The sequence below is a fragment of the Hippoglossus stenolepis genome, chromosome 10, assembly GCF_022539355.2.
Source record: "Hippoglossus stenolepis isolate QCI-W04-F060 chromosome 10, HSTE1.2, whole genome shotgun sequence".
In the NCBI taxonomy this organism is placed as follows: domain Eukaryota; kingdom Metazoa; phylum Chordata; class Actinopteri; order Pleuronectiformes; family Pleuronectidae; genus Hippoglossus; species Hippoglossus stenolepis.
In genome coordinates, this window is record NC_061492.1 from 5417760 (window position 1) to 5432809 (window position 15050).

General features: G+C 43.0%; 1 protein-coding gene across 1 annotated transcript; it reads left to right on the forward strand.

The window, feature by feature from the left end:
- The first annotated feature begins 2569 nt into the window (after window positions 1-2569).
- On the forward strand, window positions 2570-14667 carry tmem229b (transmembrane protein 229B). Its single transcript, XM_035167201.2, has 2 exons — window positions 2570-2765; window positions 11590-14667. Exon 2 carries the CDS (start codon window positions 11635-11637, stop codon window positions 12208-12210), a length of 576 nt encoding a protein of 191 aa, XP_035023092.1. The 5' UTR covers window positions 2570-2765; window positions 11590-11634; the 3' UTR covers window positions 12211-14667.
- The last annotated feature ends 383 nt before the right edge of the window (window positions 14668-15050 follow it).

The following is a 15050-nucleotide window of genomic DNA, read 5'->3' on the forward strand; positions in this document are numbered from 1 at the left end:
TCTGTTTTGTTGTTTTTGTTTTTTTGTTTTTCTTTAACAATTTCAATTCAACGAGGAGACGCACTTTGATTTCAGTGACACATGTTAACTCCTCGTCTTTTTGGTTTTCGATGAATTCGAACGCTTTACGGGAAATCTTAGGTTTTGTGAGCCGGCCCTGATCTTCGGCCAGAGAGGTTTAACTTATTGAGAAAGACTTGCTGTTTTTTCTACCTTTTTCACAAGTAATGCATCTATGCTTCAATACTGTAATTAAAAAAGACAATTGATTTTCCCTCTTCTTCTGACGTCTGTGCTCTGAGGTGCGGTTTCTTTTTTTCAGGCTTCGCACTCCGGGAACGAAAAACAGGGTTTATGAAAAATGACTGATATTTTTTATTACCTTTCGCCAAAGAGCGCACGTTTTCATCAGCGTCTGTTTGTTAGTCAGCAGGATCACAGGAAAACTACTGAACAGATTTTTTTTTTTTCCTGCGTACGGGTCGTGGGACTTGGCCCGAGGAAGAATCCATTAAATTCTGGAGTGGATCTGAACCAACGGGCGCTTCCAGGATTTTTTTGTTTCCCTTTCGCCTTCGTAGTTTCATGTGTTTATATTGTAGTGAAACACTCGTCAGTTTCAACCAGTCACAGTGGATCCGTCAGTTTTTATGAGAAAATACAATATGCCAGCAACACACCTGCTTCTGATTTCTGATTTATCACCTTTATACATTTAGATGTTGAGTTTAATATTTAACATGTTTTTTAAATGGTTACAAAGTGCTCTACATAAATGAAAATAAAACACCTCAGCACAAATTAATTACATATCATTTAGCTGATGCTTTTATCCAAGGCGACTTCCAATTAGTGCATTAGAATTAGTTGATTGGTGCATCTCACATTAATTCCAGCAATTGATAAAAGGGTGTGAAATAAGTTTTGGTCATGAACAAAATTCAAAGTCCTGTAGTCGACAATCAAGTTCATAAAGCGAATTAATAGGTTTTCATTACTTTAATATATTCATCATATTTGTGAAGCGGAACTCATCCTTCGACTTTCTTCGAAATATTCATATTTATACTTTATATCTTCAAGGCCAGTTCGGTTTCCTGTCTAACGGTTATCAAACATCTATGGATGAACAATCTTTGTCTCAGGAGTTTATTCAGACTCAGTAAAACTTATTTTCTTATTATGCTTCCTGGTCTTGAAAAAAGTTTCAAGATAAATGATATTTCTAAACGCAGCCTTGACATCAGACGCTCAAACATCATATTCATAAACATGTATCATGAGGAAAGTACTTGTTTTTGTATCAGTAAGTTCCATCATGTCATTACTTGATGCTTATTTTACTCGTTTTGACTCCTGAAGTAAAGTTTAAAAATGTCAAAATACTTCATTTTAATGTGGCTCCTTTGAAAACAAATGTGGAATTTATGTTTTAAAAAAGGATCATTTCAAATCTAACGCTAAATAAATTCATGAGAATCAAAGAACAATGAATAAATACAATCAAACGTGAAAGGTGAAATAAAACGTGGGACATTAGAACTTGAAAAATCAAAGTGATGACTGATGACGCGTCTTTGATATAGTGATGTCATTGAAGTGTACGACATTAATGTCTAAGGTTTTATTTTTACACAACTAAACTTCCTCAAAGACACAAGGTCGCTGGTGCAGGTGTCGTCTGAGTGTCACTGGATACGAGTGAAGGTTCAAACTCCTGAAATATTCAACTGATTGGAAACGCAGAATAAACGAGGTCACTGCAGACGAGGGAGAGAGAGAGAGCGACCAAAGTTTGGACGAGATAAAGATGACACATGTTTGTGTTTCGTCTCAGAAGTAAAGAACCTGAACGATAAGGATCCACAACCTGTAGAGGGCAGCACTGAGGTTTGTCTTCATGAGTTAATAAATACATCCATCCAACCATCCATTCATCCCACAATTCATTCATCCACCCATCCATCAATCCATTATATGTAATATACTCTATATTGATGTTAGTAGTAGTACTAGTATTGTTATTAGTATTATTATCGTTATCAGGATGTAAAACTATGCCCACATCACATCTTGGTATTTGGCCTCATGTCTCAGTCCTGTTGAATCTGAGCTGATGTTACTCAGGCAGACTAAGGACCCCCTGCAGGACCCTGACCTGTGAGGAGACCACCCTCCTCCTGCAGGACCCTGACCTGTGAGGAGACCACCCCCATCCCTCCTCCTGCAGGACCCTGACCTGTGAGGAGACCACCCCCATCGCCCCTCCTGCAGGACCCTGACCTGTGAGGAGACCACCCCCCCATCCCCCTCCTGCGGGACCCTGGTCTCTGATGACACCACCCCTCCTCCTGCAGGAGACCCCTCCCTCCCTCCTCCTGCAGGACCCTGGTCTCTGAGGAAACAACCCCTCCTACAGGACCCGGGTCTCTGAGGACACCACCCCTCCTCCTGCAGGACCCTGATCACTGAGGGACCCCCCCTGCAGGACCCTGGTTTGTGGTGAACAAACAGTTAACAGGAGTCTGAGCTGCTGCTGCTGCAGTAACATGGTCACTCTCCATCCGACAGCTCTCACACACAGGACCGGAGGAGGAGGAGGAGGAGGAGGAGGAGGAGGAGAAGCCGGGGACCATCACACACACACACCGGCTGCTGACTGCACCACCAGCACCGGCTCATCCAGAGCAGCCTCTGCCCGGGACAGGAGCCCGATCGTCCGGCCTGTGAGCTGAGGGAGACGCCGCAGAGCCTCCGGACTGAAGGTAATAAAACAACCTGCAGTGTGGATGATTCATGTCTGCAGCGCGACATGTGTCCAACATGTCAGAGGCATGTTCATAACAACATGCAACAACAACGTGTGTGTGTGAAGTTATTCTCTGTAACTTCATGTTGTGTTTTTGTTTTTATTTTAAATTCAAGCAGCGTTTAATGGGAAATTGGCGCTTTTCTCTCCTCAACGAGCGTTTGCCTGCAGATCGGCAACTAACTGCAAAAACGTTTATTTTAAACTCGGTCGTAAAATGTAATCAATTTTAAGTCATGCAAAATAATATCTGAAGATTTTATTTGAATCCTGGACGTCTGGTTTCTAATTCGGCGCGGTTTTTGTCCAATTCCACTTGTTAAAATATGGATAACTTGCGATGTAAACCCTCGAATAGAGACTTGTGGGCTTCACTGATGCTTCATGAGGTTTGATTTTAAAGTGTTTTCATGTATCCCACGTTTACAATGAATGGTGGAGGGGGTTGATTATTATTTAAGGGGGTACCGCACTGCTCAGGCGTGATGCTGCAGCCGGGGCCTGCAGGGCACTGACCGGCCTGAGGTCTCCAGGGGACAGAATAAGATGACTTTAGACTTTCAGTGTAATTACATCCAGCAGAAATTTTCACCACAGAGCTGATTCATCACTGCACCTGTTCTGCAGGGTCACATCCCTTCATGCACTCTGCAGGAGAAAGGCTCTGAACAGGGATCTGGAGGAGGTGTGTCCAAAATCCCTCATTGATTTATTCCATATAAGGGCTGGAGTTCACTTTGATCTGGGGTGAGATAATCCCCACACACGCACACACACACACACAGATTTACATTGCCCTGCTGTATTGACATTATTTGGGCCTATTTATAACCCACGCTGCAGCCTTCACATGCAGCAAGGACAGAAACACAGGTTAGAACAACAGTCAGAGCACAAGGACCTGGTCCAGAGTGTGGACAACCATAATCCAGATTATAATATAGAGTATGTTGTGTTGGAACTGGGTCTATACTTTCGTTCGTGATGTTCCCACGATGCTTCCTTCAGCTCTTCACACACAACACAGTCTCTTTACAAATCATTCACCCTCCTCTGAAGTCCTCGTGTGGTTTGCTGTTGTGTAAATTTACAGCTCAGGTGTTGCTTGAAAAAGAGAAGAGTGCACTAGACTAAGATTCTCGTGCACATACAGACACACTGAAGACGTTGGGAAAACTAGATTCACAAATCATAGTTGTCGAGCAGTCAAAATACTGTGAAAACTCCGATATGAGGTTATAATGTGATCAAGACGTTTACATGTCTACACAATGTGACTAAGGTCTGAATACTCCACACGTCTTGTTGCTGTTTACATGGCAGCTTCGTATTCAGACCATTTGTCTTAATCCAATTAATATCAGAATATTAGTGTCCATGGAAACAGGTAATGACAGATTGATGCGTGGGAAAAGCGGGTTCATGCCCTTTTCCTTTAGAGTTACAACAATGTTTTTTAAACGTGTTACGTAGTATCTTTTAGTTTCTAAAATATTCGAGGAAATTTGATTTTGAAAGTGTTGTATGATTAAGAATTGCTTTGTAAATCAGCTGATTAAGTCATGTGATGTGACAATATTTATTTTACTTTACTTTAGGTAAGTTTTTGCTTTATTAAAAGTAAGCTTCAAACCTCCTTTTGTTTTTTCCTTGGGGCCTTAAACTTTCTGCAGCCAGCATCAATTATGCATTGTCAGCGATTGATTTTAAAGTGTCTTTCTCTGCACCGATTAACATGCATCCCTCCATCCCTCCATCCCTCCATCCCTCCATTAGAGGCATTTCTCTCCCCGGCATCGCGACGGCCACTAAATCTCCTGCTTTTCCTCTGTAGCTGCTCCAAGACTTCTAATCCACGGGGGAATGGCCCACATGCTATTCAGGACAGAGGGCTTAGCTCCCATGTAGGGTCTCTCATTAAACTGCAGAGCGCTCAAGAGCTGGAATGAGTGGGAGGAGGGGGGGGGGAGAGAAGAGAAGGGGTGAGAGAAAAGGGTTGATACTTTCAGAGAAGTTAGAACTGTAAAGGTCAGTGTGTGTAAAGGTGATTTCAGAGATGTTTATTGTGTGATTCAGAGTGAACGACGGAGGGGAAGTGGACGTACAAGACGATCAGGAGACACCCCCCCAATGTTCGAATCCCAACATAACTAGAAAGTCATTTACACTAAAAAAGAGTTTGAGATGCACAATCACACTTCTGGATATCGGCAAATATCGAGCACCAAACCAATATCAATACCAGTTTTATCTTTGTGTTCCTCTTTGTTGTATAGTCATATTTTAGGAGATTTAAATGTTTAATTATCAGAATATTGATGTTAATTGATTAGTTATCTTGCTGTAATGTTTTTCTAATGCTTGTTTTTGTCAGGCTGATATTTGATGTGTTTAATAACGTTATTATCCTGATGCTGATGCAGTATTTTGAATAGAAATAGAATTTTTTTTAAAGGTCGTGTTCAAAGTGTCACACTTGCATCTTTTTTACTGAGTCAGAGACAAAGAGTTCTGAACCTCAGGTTTTATTTCTACACAGTCAGTGAGTTGAATCTCTAAGATCTGAGCCGTTCAGAATGCAGAGCTCTCTCCTCCCCCTCCTCCCCTCCCTCCCCTCCCTCCTCCTCCCTCCTCCCCCCCACCACTCAGCCTGTGCTGTTCAGGCTTTCACCTTGCGCATATCGAAAGGATGCTTACTGTAAAGTTATATGAGCCTCTATCGGCTGTGCTGCGTCTGGCCTTTTAGTCTCAGCCCTCATGGCGTCTGTATCGCTCCATCAGACGTTTGTGATGATCAGATACTTAATGCGTCTCTGTGGGAATCTCAGGATTTAGGGAGGGATGCTGGTTTGAAACCCAGCACAAGCTCAGAAAGCTTTTATGGAAATGAAATGATCTTATATATATCCCTGCAAATCACTCTCAGAGCTGCCATATCTCTAATGGAGCTGGAACGTTTTCCTTAAACATTATCCTGAGAGGAGCGCCGGTAAATCCACTCCCTTCGAAAGTCTGTCTGAAACCATTTGGCACAAAAATATTTAGTTTTTAGATCATCGATTAATTATGCAGCTTCTAAATTTGGGGGAAGCTCCTGTCCTGAGTTCTGCTCTTCTTCCAAGACTCTAACTTAATATCATTGGTTGTTGTGATTCTCTCTCGCTCAACACAGTTCCTAATCCCACGGGCCACAGTGATGCTAATGCTAATGCCCCAGGCCAGTGGGAAAGACGGCTAAAACAAATTCAAATCAATGAAAGATAAAAGCACCAACAATCTGCCACTCAAAGACGTTCAATTTACCTCATTAGAGAAGCAGGGATTTGAATGATTTTTCCAACCTGAAAAAAAAAAGGACTTAAACCATTATTTGATCAATTCTTTTCAGCACGTTACACCACAGTTGACTTCCAGCTGACCCTGCAGCCCTAAAGATCATTAAAACCCCCGTTTGTCCTCAGACTTGCTCCGTGTGGACGAGGACATGTGACGCTGCTCAGAGTGAGAGACAGTTTGCTGGTTCAGGATTCATTGATCTGCCTCTTCAGTTGATTGGGGTCAGTTTATTTTGTGCTTCCTCCAGAGGTTCTCCACGACACCCCCAACCCTCATCCTCGATCCATCTTATATACGACCCCCAACCCCCCCCTCTCCTGACAACCACCTCCCATCACTCCATCACTTGCTCCATCTGTTTTGCTCAGGGATACATTACTGTGGACGTAAGCAGGAACAGCCCTGTCGTCCAGCATGTTGTGACCAGGGGCGTTACAACAGGGTACACCAAGCAACCCCCTGGGGCCCCCGAGCTGAGAGGGGGCCCCAGAGGACAGCTGATTGCATTAGTCCATGACAACAACAATGTTGATTTTTCAGTTTGATTCAAGGCCCCAACGTCCCTGGACACACTCCTGGTTGAAGTTTCCAATTATAGCTCCAACGATCAATTCGCCAGTTGTTTTCTCAACTAACTGTGACGACAGCAGTGATGTCTTCAGTTTGCTTGTTTTGTCGACTAACTACTACAACACCTTGTACTGAAATGCAGCGTTAAATACAGTGAAAAGAATTCCTGGATCCAACCCCCGGATTCAGATCAACACCAAAATGTAATAGGTTTTGAGGGATACATCTTCTTATTCTTTGTTTGTCGTTGTAAGAGCCCAACCACAAAGATATTCAGTCCATGGTGTCAGAAAAAGAAAGAAAAGCTGCACATGCTCATATTTATAAATCTCAAAAATGCTAAATCCTGTCTGATACTCAGCAGTTTTGCTCATTAGCCTTAAATCTCCCGTGTTTTTTCATGACGATAGATAAAACTGCAAGGTCACGTTTCTCACTCGCTGCTGTTTTCATCAGCGGGGATGAAACAGGGGTCAGGTCACCTTGGTCACAAGCACTTAGCTGCATTGGATACTGTTGGTTTCTATATGCTTCGCCGCAGCCTCGCAGAGTGACCTTCCAAAAGTCTGCACAGGCCTGGGATCAGTGCCACAGCCAAAGCCAGAGAGCGGCGTCGGTACATGAGGACGGATTATTCAGTGACGCGAGGTCAGCAGTGTGTTGTGTTTCTGATCAAATCTGGTTGTCAGAGTTCCCAGCTGTCGCCGTGATGACGGCACAGTGAAGGTTTTGTTTTTATTCCTCTTTAAGTCGACCTTGGCCGAGTCTCATCCCTGTGGTTTCCTCATGCTTGCCTTTGTTTACCTGCTGACACGGGAGTGTCTCATTGTCGGACCTGTCCGCCTTGTTTCCAGCAGAGAGTGTTATCGCACTCTCCCTTTCTCTGTCATCTCTTTTGTTGTGTCCCTTTTAAAAACACACACACTGAGCTGGTGTCTTCCCTCACGTGTCCTCAGACAAACCATTGTGTCTCCCATTGGTCGTGATGAGGTTTAAAAAGCAGCCAGCTCTTATCACATCTGCCCTTCTGTTCACCCTCACACTGGGATGTCCCGTAGCAGGGTTCAATAGAGGGTAATGGTGCAGCGGGCTGCCACAGCGACAGGCTGGCAGACGCCTCGCAGATCAATACATTGGGCCGATGAAAGAGGCGCCGGGGTGGTGGGTCGGTGGCCGATATCCTTCAACAACAACAACAGCTGTAGAATCAAATAGTGCCCTGTGTGTGAACTGTGTCATGCTGAGGCGACAAGTCAATAGATATGCCACACAGACAGGGTATGTGGGGGTGTCCTGGGGTTTTAAAGGACAATTCATGCTTCTGCGTCGAAGCTACGCTGACGCAGACTGCAAGGGCTGTGATTGGTCAGCTTGGTAGCATCGCATTTCAAGCAGACTCGCCGCCATTTTTGAATTGAAGGAATGAACACGGATGACGTTTCTTTTCATCGTTGCAGTTCTTTTTTTTCATTTTTAATATATTTTTGGAACGGTTTGGCTCGACGTCGTCCAACTTATTTACAGTTGACATCCGGCCTCTCTGTTTCTACGCAGCTTAAAATATCATAATTCGGTTTGTACGAACAGAAATGACGTACGTGTTTATTTGCAGATGGAGCAAGGAAGTGAGATCCAATCACAAGTTGTCACAGGAGACACATTTCAACGGCAGGTGTGAACACGTGGACTCAGAGCTGTCCACTTGGAATCAGATCTCAACAGATATTAATACCAGGTGTGAACAGGGCCCATGACAATCTCTATGTCTTGGAAGCTGGTTTATGAATATTCAACATTTGTCCAAACAAAAATTACTCACACAAAACAATATAGGCGAGTGGGCGACGGAGAAATCTCCCACACTTTGTCAGCACGTGCAGTGAGAAATTATTTCTCACTATTTAAAGCCTCTAGAATTTCATGTGAACCTGGTTTAACCTCTCCTGAAATAGCTCATCGCCACACATGTGTATCAGCGAAGAGGCAGAAGCATCAGCCAGACAGAAACACATTAAGATTTAATGAAACATGGAGTGACGAGTCCTGATCAGCAGCATCTCCTCAGATCTCCTCACCCACCTTAACCTGATATATATTTAGATATAAAGGCCGTATTTGGCAGGAGGTTCGCTGTTACTCAGCCGAACGTGGCATTCCAAATTTTTTTTTTATCATTAGCGGCTTAGTGGGCATGTGAGCGCTGAACAAATGGTGCCTGTGCAGGCGGCGGAGAAACAGGCGAATGGAAAGAGAGAAGGGGGGGAAGTGAATTGTGAAAGAGGGAGAGGAAGTGTAGTGGGGGGTGTGAAGGCATGTGATCCTGAGATGAGAGGAGAAAATGAGAGAGAAGGATCAGCTCAGTGCTTTAATGCTTTAATGTTTGAACTGTGAATACAAGCCTATACCGAGCAGCCCATTAGCTTAGCTTAGCATAAAGACAGTAGACCGGGGTAAACATCTGGCCGGGCTCTGTCTGATGGTATTAAACTCCGCCCGTCACCTTGAAGGGTCACAGATCAACACATCACATCTGGTCGGTTTAATCTCTACCACACATGGAGCGGGAAAATGGCAAGTTGCCATTTTTTGTGACGTCCTAAAGTCCCTTTTGTAATTTTGCTTACAATATAAAAGTAGAATGTCACTCAGAGAGCACCTATCTCCACCGAAGCCCAACAGTCCCCTCATGAAGCCACGTTTAAAGTCACTGGACAGAGATTTTCATTTGGATTTGGACCGAATGGCACACACTCAAAAATATCAGTCCCCTAAACTCAATTGAATGGGTTCTTCCTGACATCATGCTCCACCTCTCCACTAGATCTGAAAGTTGTTTGAGTTGTTTTTGCGTAATCCTGCGAACTAATAAACAAACACAGGCGAAAACATAACCTCCGAGACAGAGGAACTAAAGCTCGTGAATTTGTGAACTTCAGAGGTTAGCAACCAGCAGAGCTAGGCTAGCTGCTTCCCCCTGTTGCCAGTCTTAATGCTAAGCTAAGCTGACCAATATCACTGGATTCTTGTGAAAGGCATACATTTTCATACATAAAGCTGGACAGTGCACTTTAATTTTCTTTTTCATTATTTGAACTCATGCTCTACATCTTAATTGGCCTTTCGGCACAGAGCTAGACTGAGTGACTTATGATTATTGACCAATTAGTTTACATATCACACTGAACATAAGCATAGATCTTCAGTTGCATTTTCTCTGTGTAACTCTACTATTAATGGAAGGTAAGAAACAAAACAAGGCTGCAGTCAACCTGTATACATTTGTAAAAGTAGTCACTCTTCCTTTAAATGTCCATGTTTTTCAAAATAAAGTTCACAGGGAAAAGTAAGGTTAGTCTGTTTAATTATATTAGGGAGCTTATCTTCGATGGTATGTTGTAGTGAACAATTTTTTTGTGTCTAGTTCTGTTTAAAAAAAGGTAAAACAATATGTCTACGATCTTTTGGAAAACCCTGTTTGAACCAGACGAGCTGTGTAGATGAGAGGGAGAGTGGGAGCGTTTCCCAGGCGGGCGGTGAAAAGGTGGTGTGAGGGTTCCGAGAGGTCAGCTGGTCCCTCGCCTTGGCCCAGTTCCTCACATGAAACCCTTGTTCCTTGTTTGGGAGAAATGTGCTAATCCCCATGGGCCCACTCTGGGCCACCGCCAACCTTTTGAAGACAAAAAAAAATCAGCTTTTGTTCTTCAGACGAGCTTTTGTGCTCCTAACCTCACTCTGAGCTTGTATTTTACAAAGCGGTTATGATCCATTGTACGACGCTTGCTGTTTCCTCTGGAGGCATTACCTCGTAGATGATATACACTCAGTGGCCTCCTCGGCTTTGTGCTCCTTGAACCCCTCGGTTTGATGCTGTTTGCCTTCAGTGTTTTTTATCGGATCTGCCGTGTGATAAATGGAGTAGAGGAAGGATCCAAGCCTGCGTGGGCCTCCTCACACCTGACACCAAAGACTATGTGCAGGATTTGGAATAAGAGCACATGATGTAGGCAGTCAGATGATACAGCTATACCTTACATAAGAACCCCCCTCAGCCAGTCAGTAAATAGCAGCGACTGAGGGGAGGCTGTAAGTTCTTCTGTAGCCCTGCAGTGTCTGGTTTCATCTTTGTGATGTCAGGCGACTGTTTCATCACCTTGTCCTTATTTGAACTTTGGCTCGGCTACATTTCTGATTCACGTTTTAATCTTTAAGATTTTATTCCTGGTTGATTTGACAAAACAGTTTGTGGCGGTCAGCTGTGAAGTCACCCATTGGTTAGTGAATTGATGTTTTGAAGAGTTTGAGTTTTTGTTCAGCGCCATCTTGGTTTTTTTAACCTGGCAGCTCCTCGAGGACACTGAACACCCACCTCCACCTGCAACCTGAACCCATTGGACGGTAGTAGCTGTCAATTACATGGTATCCATGTCCCAATGCATGCAGAGCTTTGTTGTCTATATGACTCTCAATGGGAAAATAGGTTACACAATGAATATCATGCTGTATTGAAGAAGCTGGAGATTGAGACAATAAACTCCTATAAAGTGACTTTATAAGTCAAGTGAGAATAGAGTAATTTTTTCTGAATCTGAAACATTGAATTTTTATTAAGACAGATGTTGATATAACTTTAATTTGAACAAACTTCATTAATTCTAATAATTAAATTCAATAATTACCATTGAGTTATTTTTTTAAGTTGATCCAACAACTTTTTTCAGGAACTGATAAAATGCAAATTAAATATCCCTTTATGTGACTTATTTAAATATCCTATAATTTATGACCGTATTGTACTTGTACATCCACTTATACATGTATGGGCTCATAAATATCACTTTCTTACACATTTCTTTGTTTCTCTTCTTCACCCTCAGACCTGCATCTCATTACCACAGTCAGAAAGGCTAAGAGGAAGAAGGATGGTCACCATGGAAACCCCGGAGGCTCCCGTGCCCCTGACAGCGCTGTCACGCTGGTACCTCTACGCCATCCACGGCTACTTCTGTGAGGTCATGTTCACCGCCGCCTGGGAGTTTGTGGTGAACTGCAACTGGAAATTCCCCGGCGTGACCAGCGTGTGGGCGCTCTTCATCTACGGCACCTGCATCCTCATCGTGGAGCGCATGTACCTGACGCTGCGCGGCCGCTGCCCCGTGCTGCTGCGCTGCATCATCTACACCTTATGGACGTACCTGTGGGAGTTTGGCACGGGGCTGCTGCTGCGCCAGTTCAACGCCTGCCCCTGGGACTACTCCGAGTTCCGCTACAACTTCATGGGGTTGATCACGGCCGAGTATGCCGTGCCCTGGTTCTGCGCCTCCTTCATCGTGGAGCGCTTGGTCATCCGCAAAACGCTGCGACTGCGCTTCCACGAGGGGCCCAAGGATGGCTGGTCGGACCAGGGGTCGGATGCAGGAGGAACTCTGGGAGCTGGGAGGAGAGAGAGGAGCAGAGGGATGGGAGATAGTGCTAACGGTTACCTTAAAGTGGACTAAACAGAAGGAAGGACACTGTCTCTCCTGCCCTCCTCAGCCACATTGACAAGCAGTCCTCCTCACTAACTCTATGGGGACAACACAAACAGCTCTGTAGACTGGGCTGGTGTGCAGAGGTGTATCAGACGAGCCAAAAAAACAAAGAAACCTGTAACTGGGGCTCAAAACGCCCAAATCACTCACTACTGTCAACAGAGGCACAATAACGCCATGCTGCTGTGTTTGCTGCATCTCATAACGCACCCGTCTCCACGTGGGGTTGACCTTCAGGACATCCGGGTCTTCAACTACCAGGACGACACTTTTTCGTTTTTTTTCCTGTCCCATAGACTGCAAACAGCTGTGGATTAAAAACTAGCAGAAGATTTGTGTTATCGTCGTGAGGCAGAAACAAAGGAACAAGACCAACATATACTCATGTTTCAAGGGCACATCAGTCAATCTGAAAGCAGAAAGAAAAGTAGCTGCGGTAGTAACACAACCTTTTTAAAAATGTACATACTGTTCTTTAGTATTATTCAAAGTACTGTAGTAATGTAGCCGCAAAAAGCTCTCAAAGAACATGAAGTCCGCCCTGAAGCAATGTGTCGGCTTATGAATGTTTTCTGCAGTTAGTGAACACCCACAATGCCTGGATAAAAATGCATGAACAAAAGTTGTCTTCCAATATAATATATTACATTTCTACTCATTCAGCAGTCGCACTGCACGTCTCAGAGGTGAGTCTGCTGTGTGGGTGTGTATGATAGGAGGAGGTGGAGCTGCTCGACTAGTTACATGGTCGACGCTCCTCCTGGTAACGTGTCGAAATGTCCTTGAGAAAAAAACCAAACTCTGATGAACAGGTCAATCCACGGCAGCTTCTCTGCATCTTAAGGCTCACCAAATAAAACACAGTCCATTCATTACAACAGCAGGTTGTTGATGAGTCAGGATCATCGGTATTAATCACCAAACCTCTGGCTGATTAACTTTTTTCACAAAGCTTTTTATTGACTCACTGTCTGCGTCTAATTCATCCACAGTGATGTTGTCTCAGATCTAACAGGGTCGTGTAAGCTTCATTTCTCAATTCAACCATTCATTCCTTTGAAATCAGATAATTCACCTGTTAGACATGTTCGTTTTGTTTATCATGCTGTGAGAGGAAACTCTCTCTTCACTGCTGAATGTCCTGTTACACTTCGAATACGACAGCAATAGTTGCAGCTAAATGACCGAGATCTGCTGAAAATACAATTTCAGGACCATACTTCACATTCACAAGGCTCAGTTTGTCCATGAGAGCATTTTCTCAAAATATTTTTGGTTGTCCGGTCTTTTGTTTTTCAAGTTTATGGAGCAAACTTACAGTAAATGTGATTATTTAATGAAGAACCCTTTACATATCGCCTGATATAACAAGTAACTTCAATTTACTGCTTGTTTCTTTCCCTACGTGCATGTGAAGCGACAATAGATTTGGTTTCCTCAGTGAGAATTGACCTTTGTGGTATTTGTCTGGACTTTGACTCTGTGTGTGAAAGGCTGCAGGGGTTAAGTTGCATATAATCCTTAAGAGCAACTGTTTAACCAGGAGCATTATCTTAACAGCACTAATGTCCTACTTGTCAGATATATATGGTGCTTCAAGCAGATGACCACACATAGATAAACAGTTTAATGTGTTGTGTGACCTTCATCGGTGCGGCAGTGTTTCCCTCCTCTGCCTCCCTGGAAACCCACAGGATGGACGTGTTAGCTATCACAGATGAAGTGCTGCCACCCAGTGGACAATTCGTAGACTGCAACTGGAAGGACCTATCAGTTTGGAAGGAATGAGAATGAACACAAACATATGAAGATCAAGAATCACTATTAGGATGAGGATATTTTTTTTTTGTCTTGGTGCCTGTCACGTTTCTAGTTTGTTTTCATTCATGACCAAACAGGCTTAAAAGCAATAGAGGTTTTCTGACCCAACAAACAACACAACAGCAGCTCAAGGCGTTTTCATCTTTATCCTCTTCAGAAATCTACTGATATGCAGCAAATATCTTTGTCCAATTCTACTGCTTTGATGAGACAAATCACAACAACATGCAAAATGAAGTGTGTTTGTTCTCTGCAATATGTGAGTGGAGGAGTGTTAAGTGAGAGTGTGTGTGATGTGTCGTACGGAGACACACGTCTGAATGTGTATGTGCATGTTGAGTAATATGCTAAAACTGAACTGAATCTCTGGTATTTTTACTGTGAGGCTGCATGTCCCGAAAGTTTTCAATTTCTCCTCCAAACTCTGACTTTACCCAAGTAGTTATTATCCCCATGTACTGTAATGGTTCTAATGAATGACTTTTTAAATAGGAATGTACAGGTTCTTAGTGAAACCACTGTACTGCATATCACTCACTTTGATTATGTCCATGTATGATTTATCAGAATTTGGGATTAAATGTATTTATTTGATCATAACAATCCGTGTGTTCATTTCTGTGTGATTTCCTCATGTGCATAGATAAATAGATCGAATCCTTAATACGTCCAAATGGTGGCGTCAACATAGGGTCTTCAAATAACATGCACAAAAAGATGAAATTAAAAGATTATACAAAAAATAGATACATAAATAAAGACATTTGTTGGATGTTGGATGTTCCCAAAAAGCTGCACAGTAAAAGGCAGGTTTGTCCATGGAAATAAATAATTGCTTCATGACTAACTGAACACTAAACACTAAATATATAATAGAATACAATAGAATACAATAGAATACAATAGAATACAATATAACCTATTCATGGTTTCCTAACAATTGGTTTAACAAAATATTAATAGAAATAATAACAATATTATTATTA

Bases quoted from the DNA above. Each gene is read 5' to 3' on its own strand.
- tmem229b (XM_035167201.2), top strand. From the start codon at position 11,635: ATGGTCACCATGGAAACCCCGGAGGCTCCCGTGCCCCTGACAGCGCTG.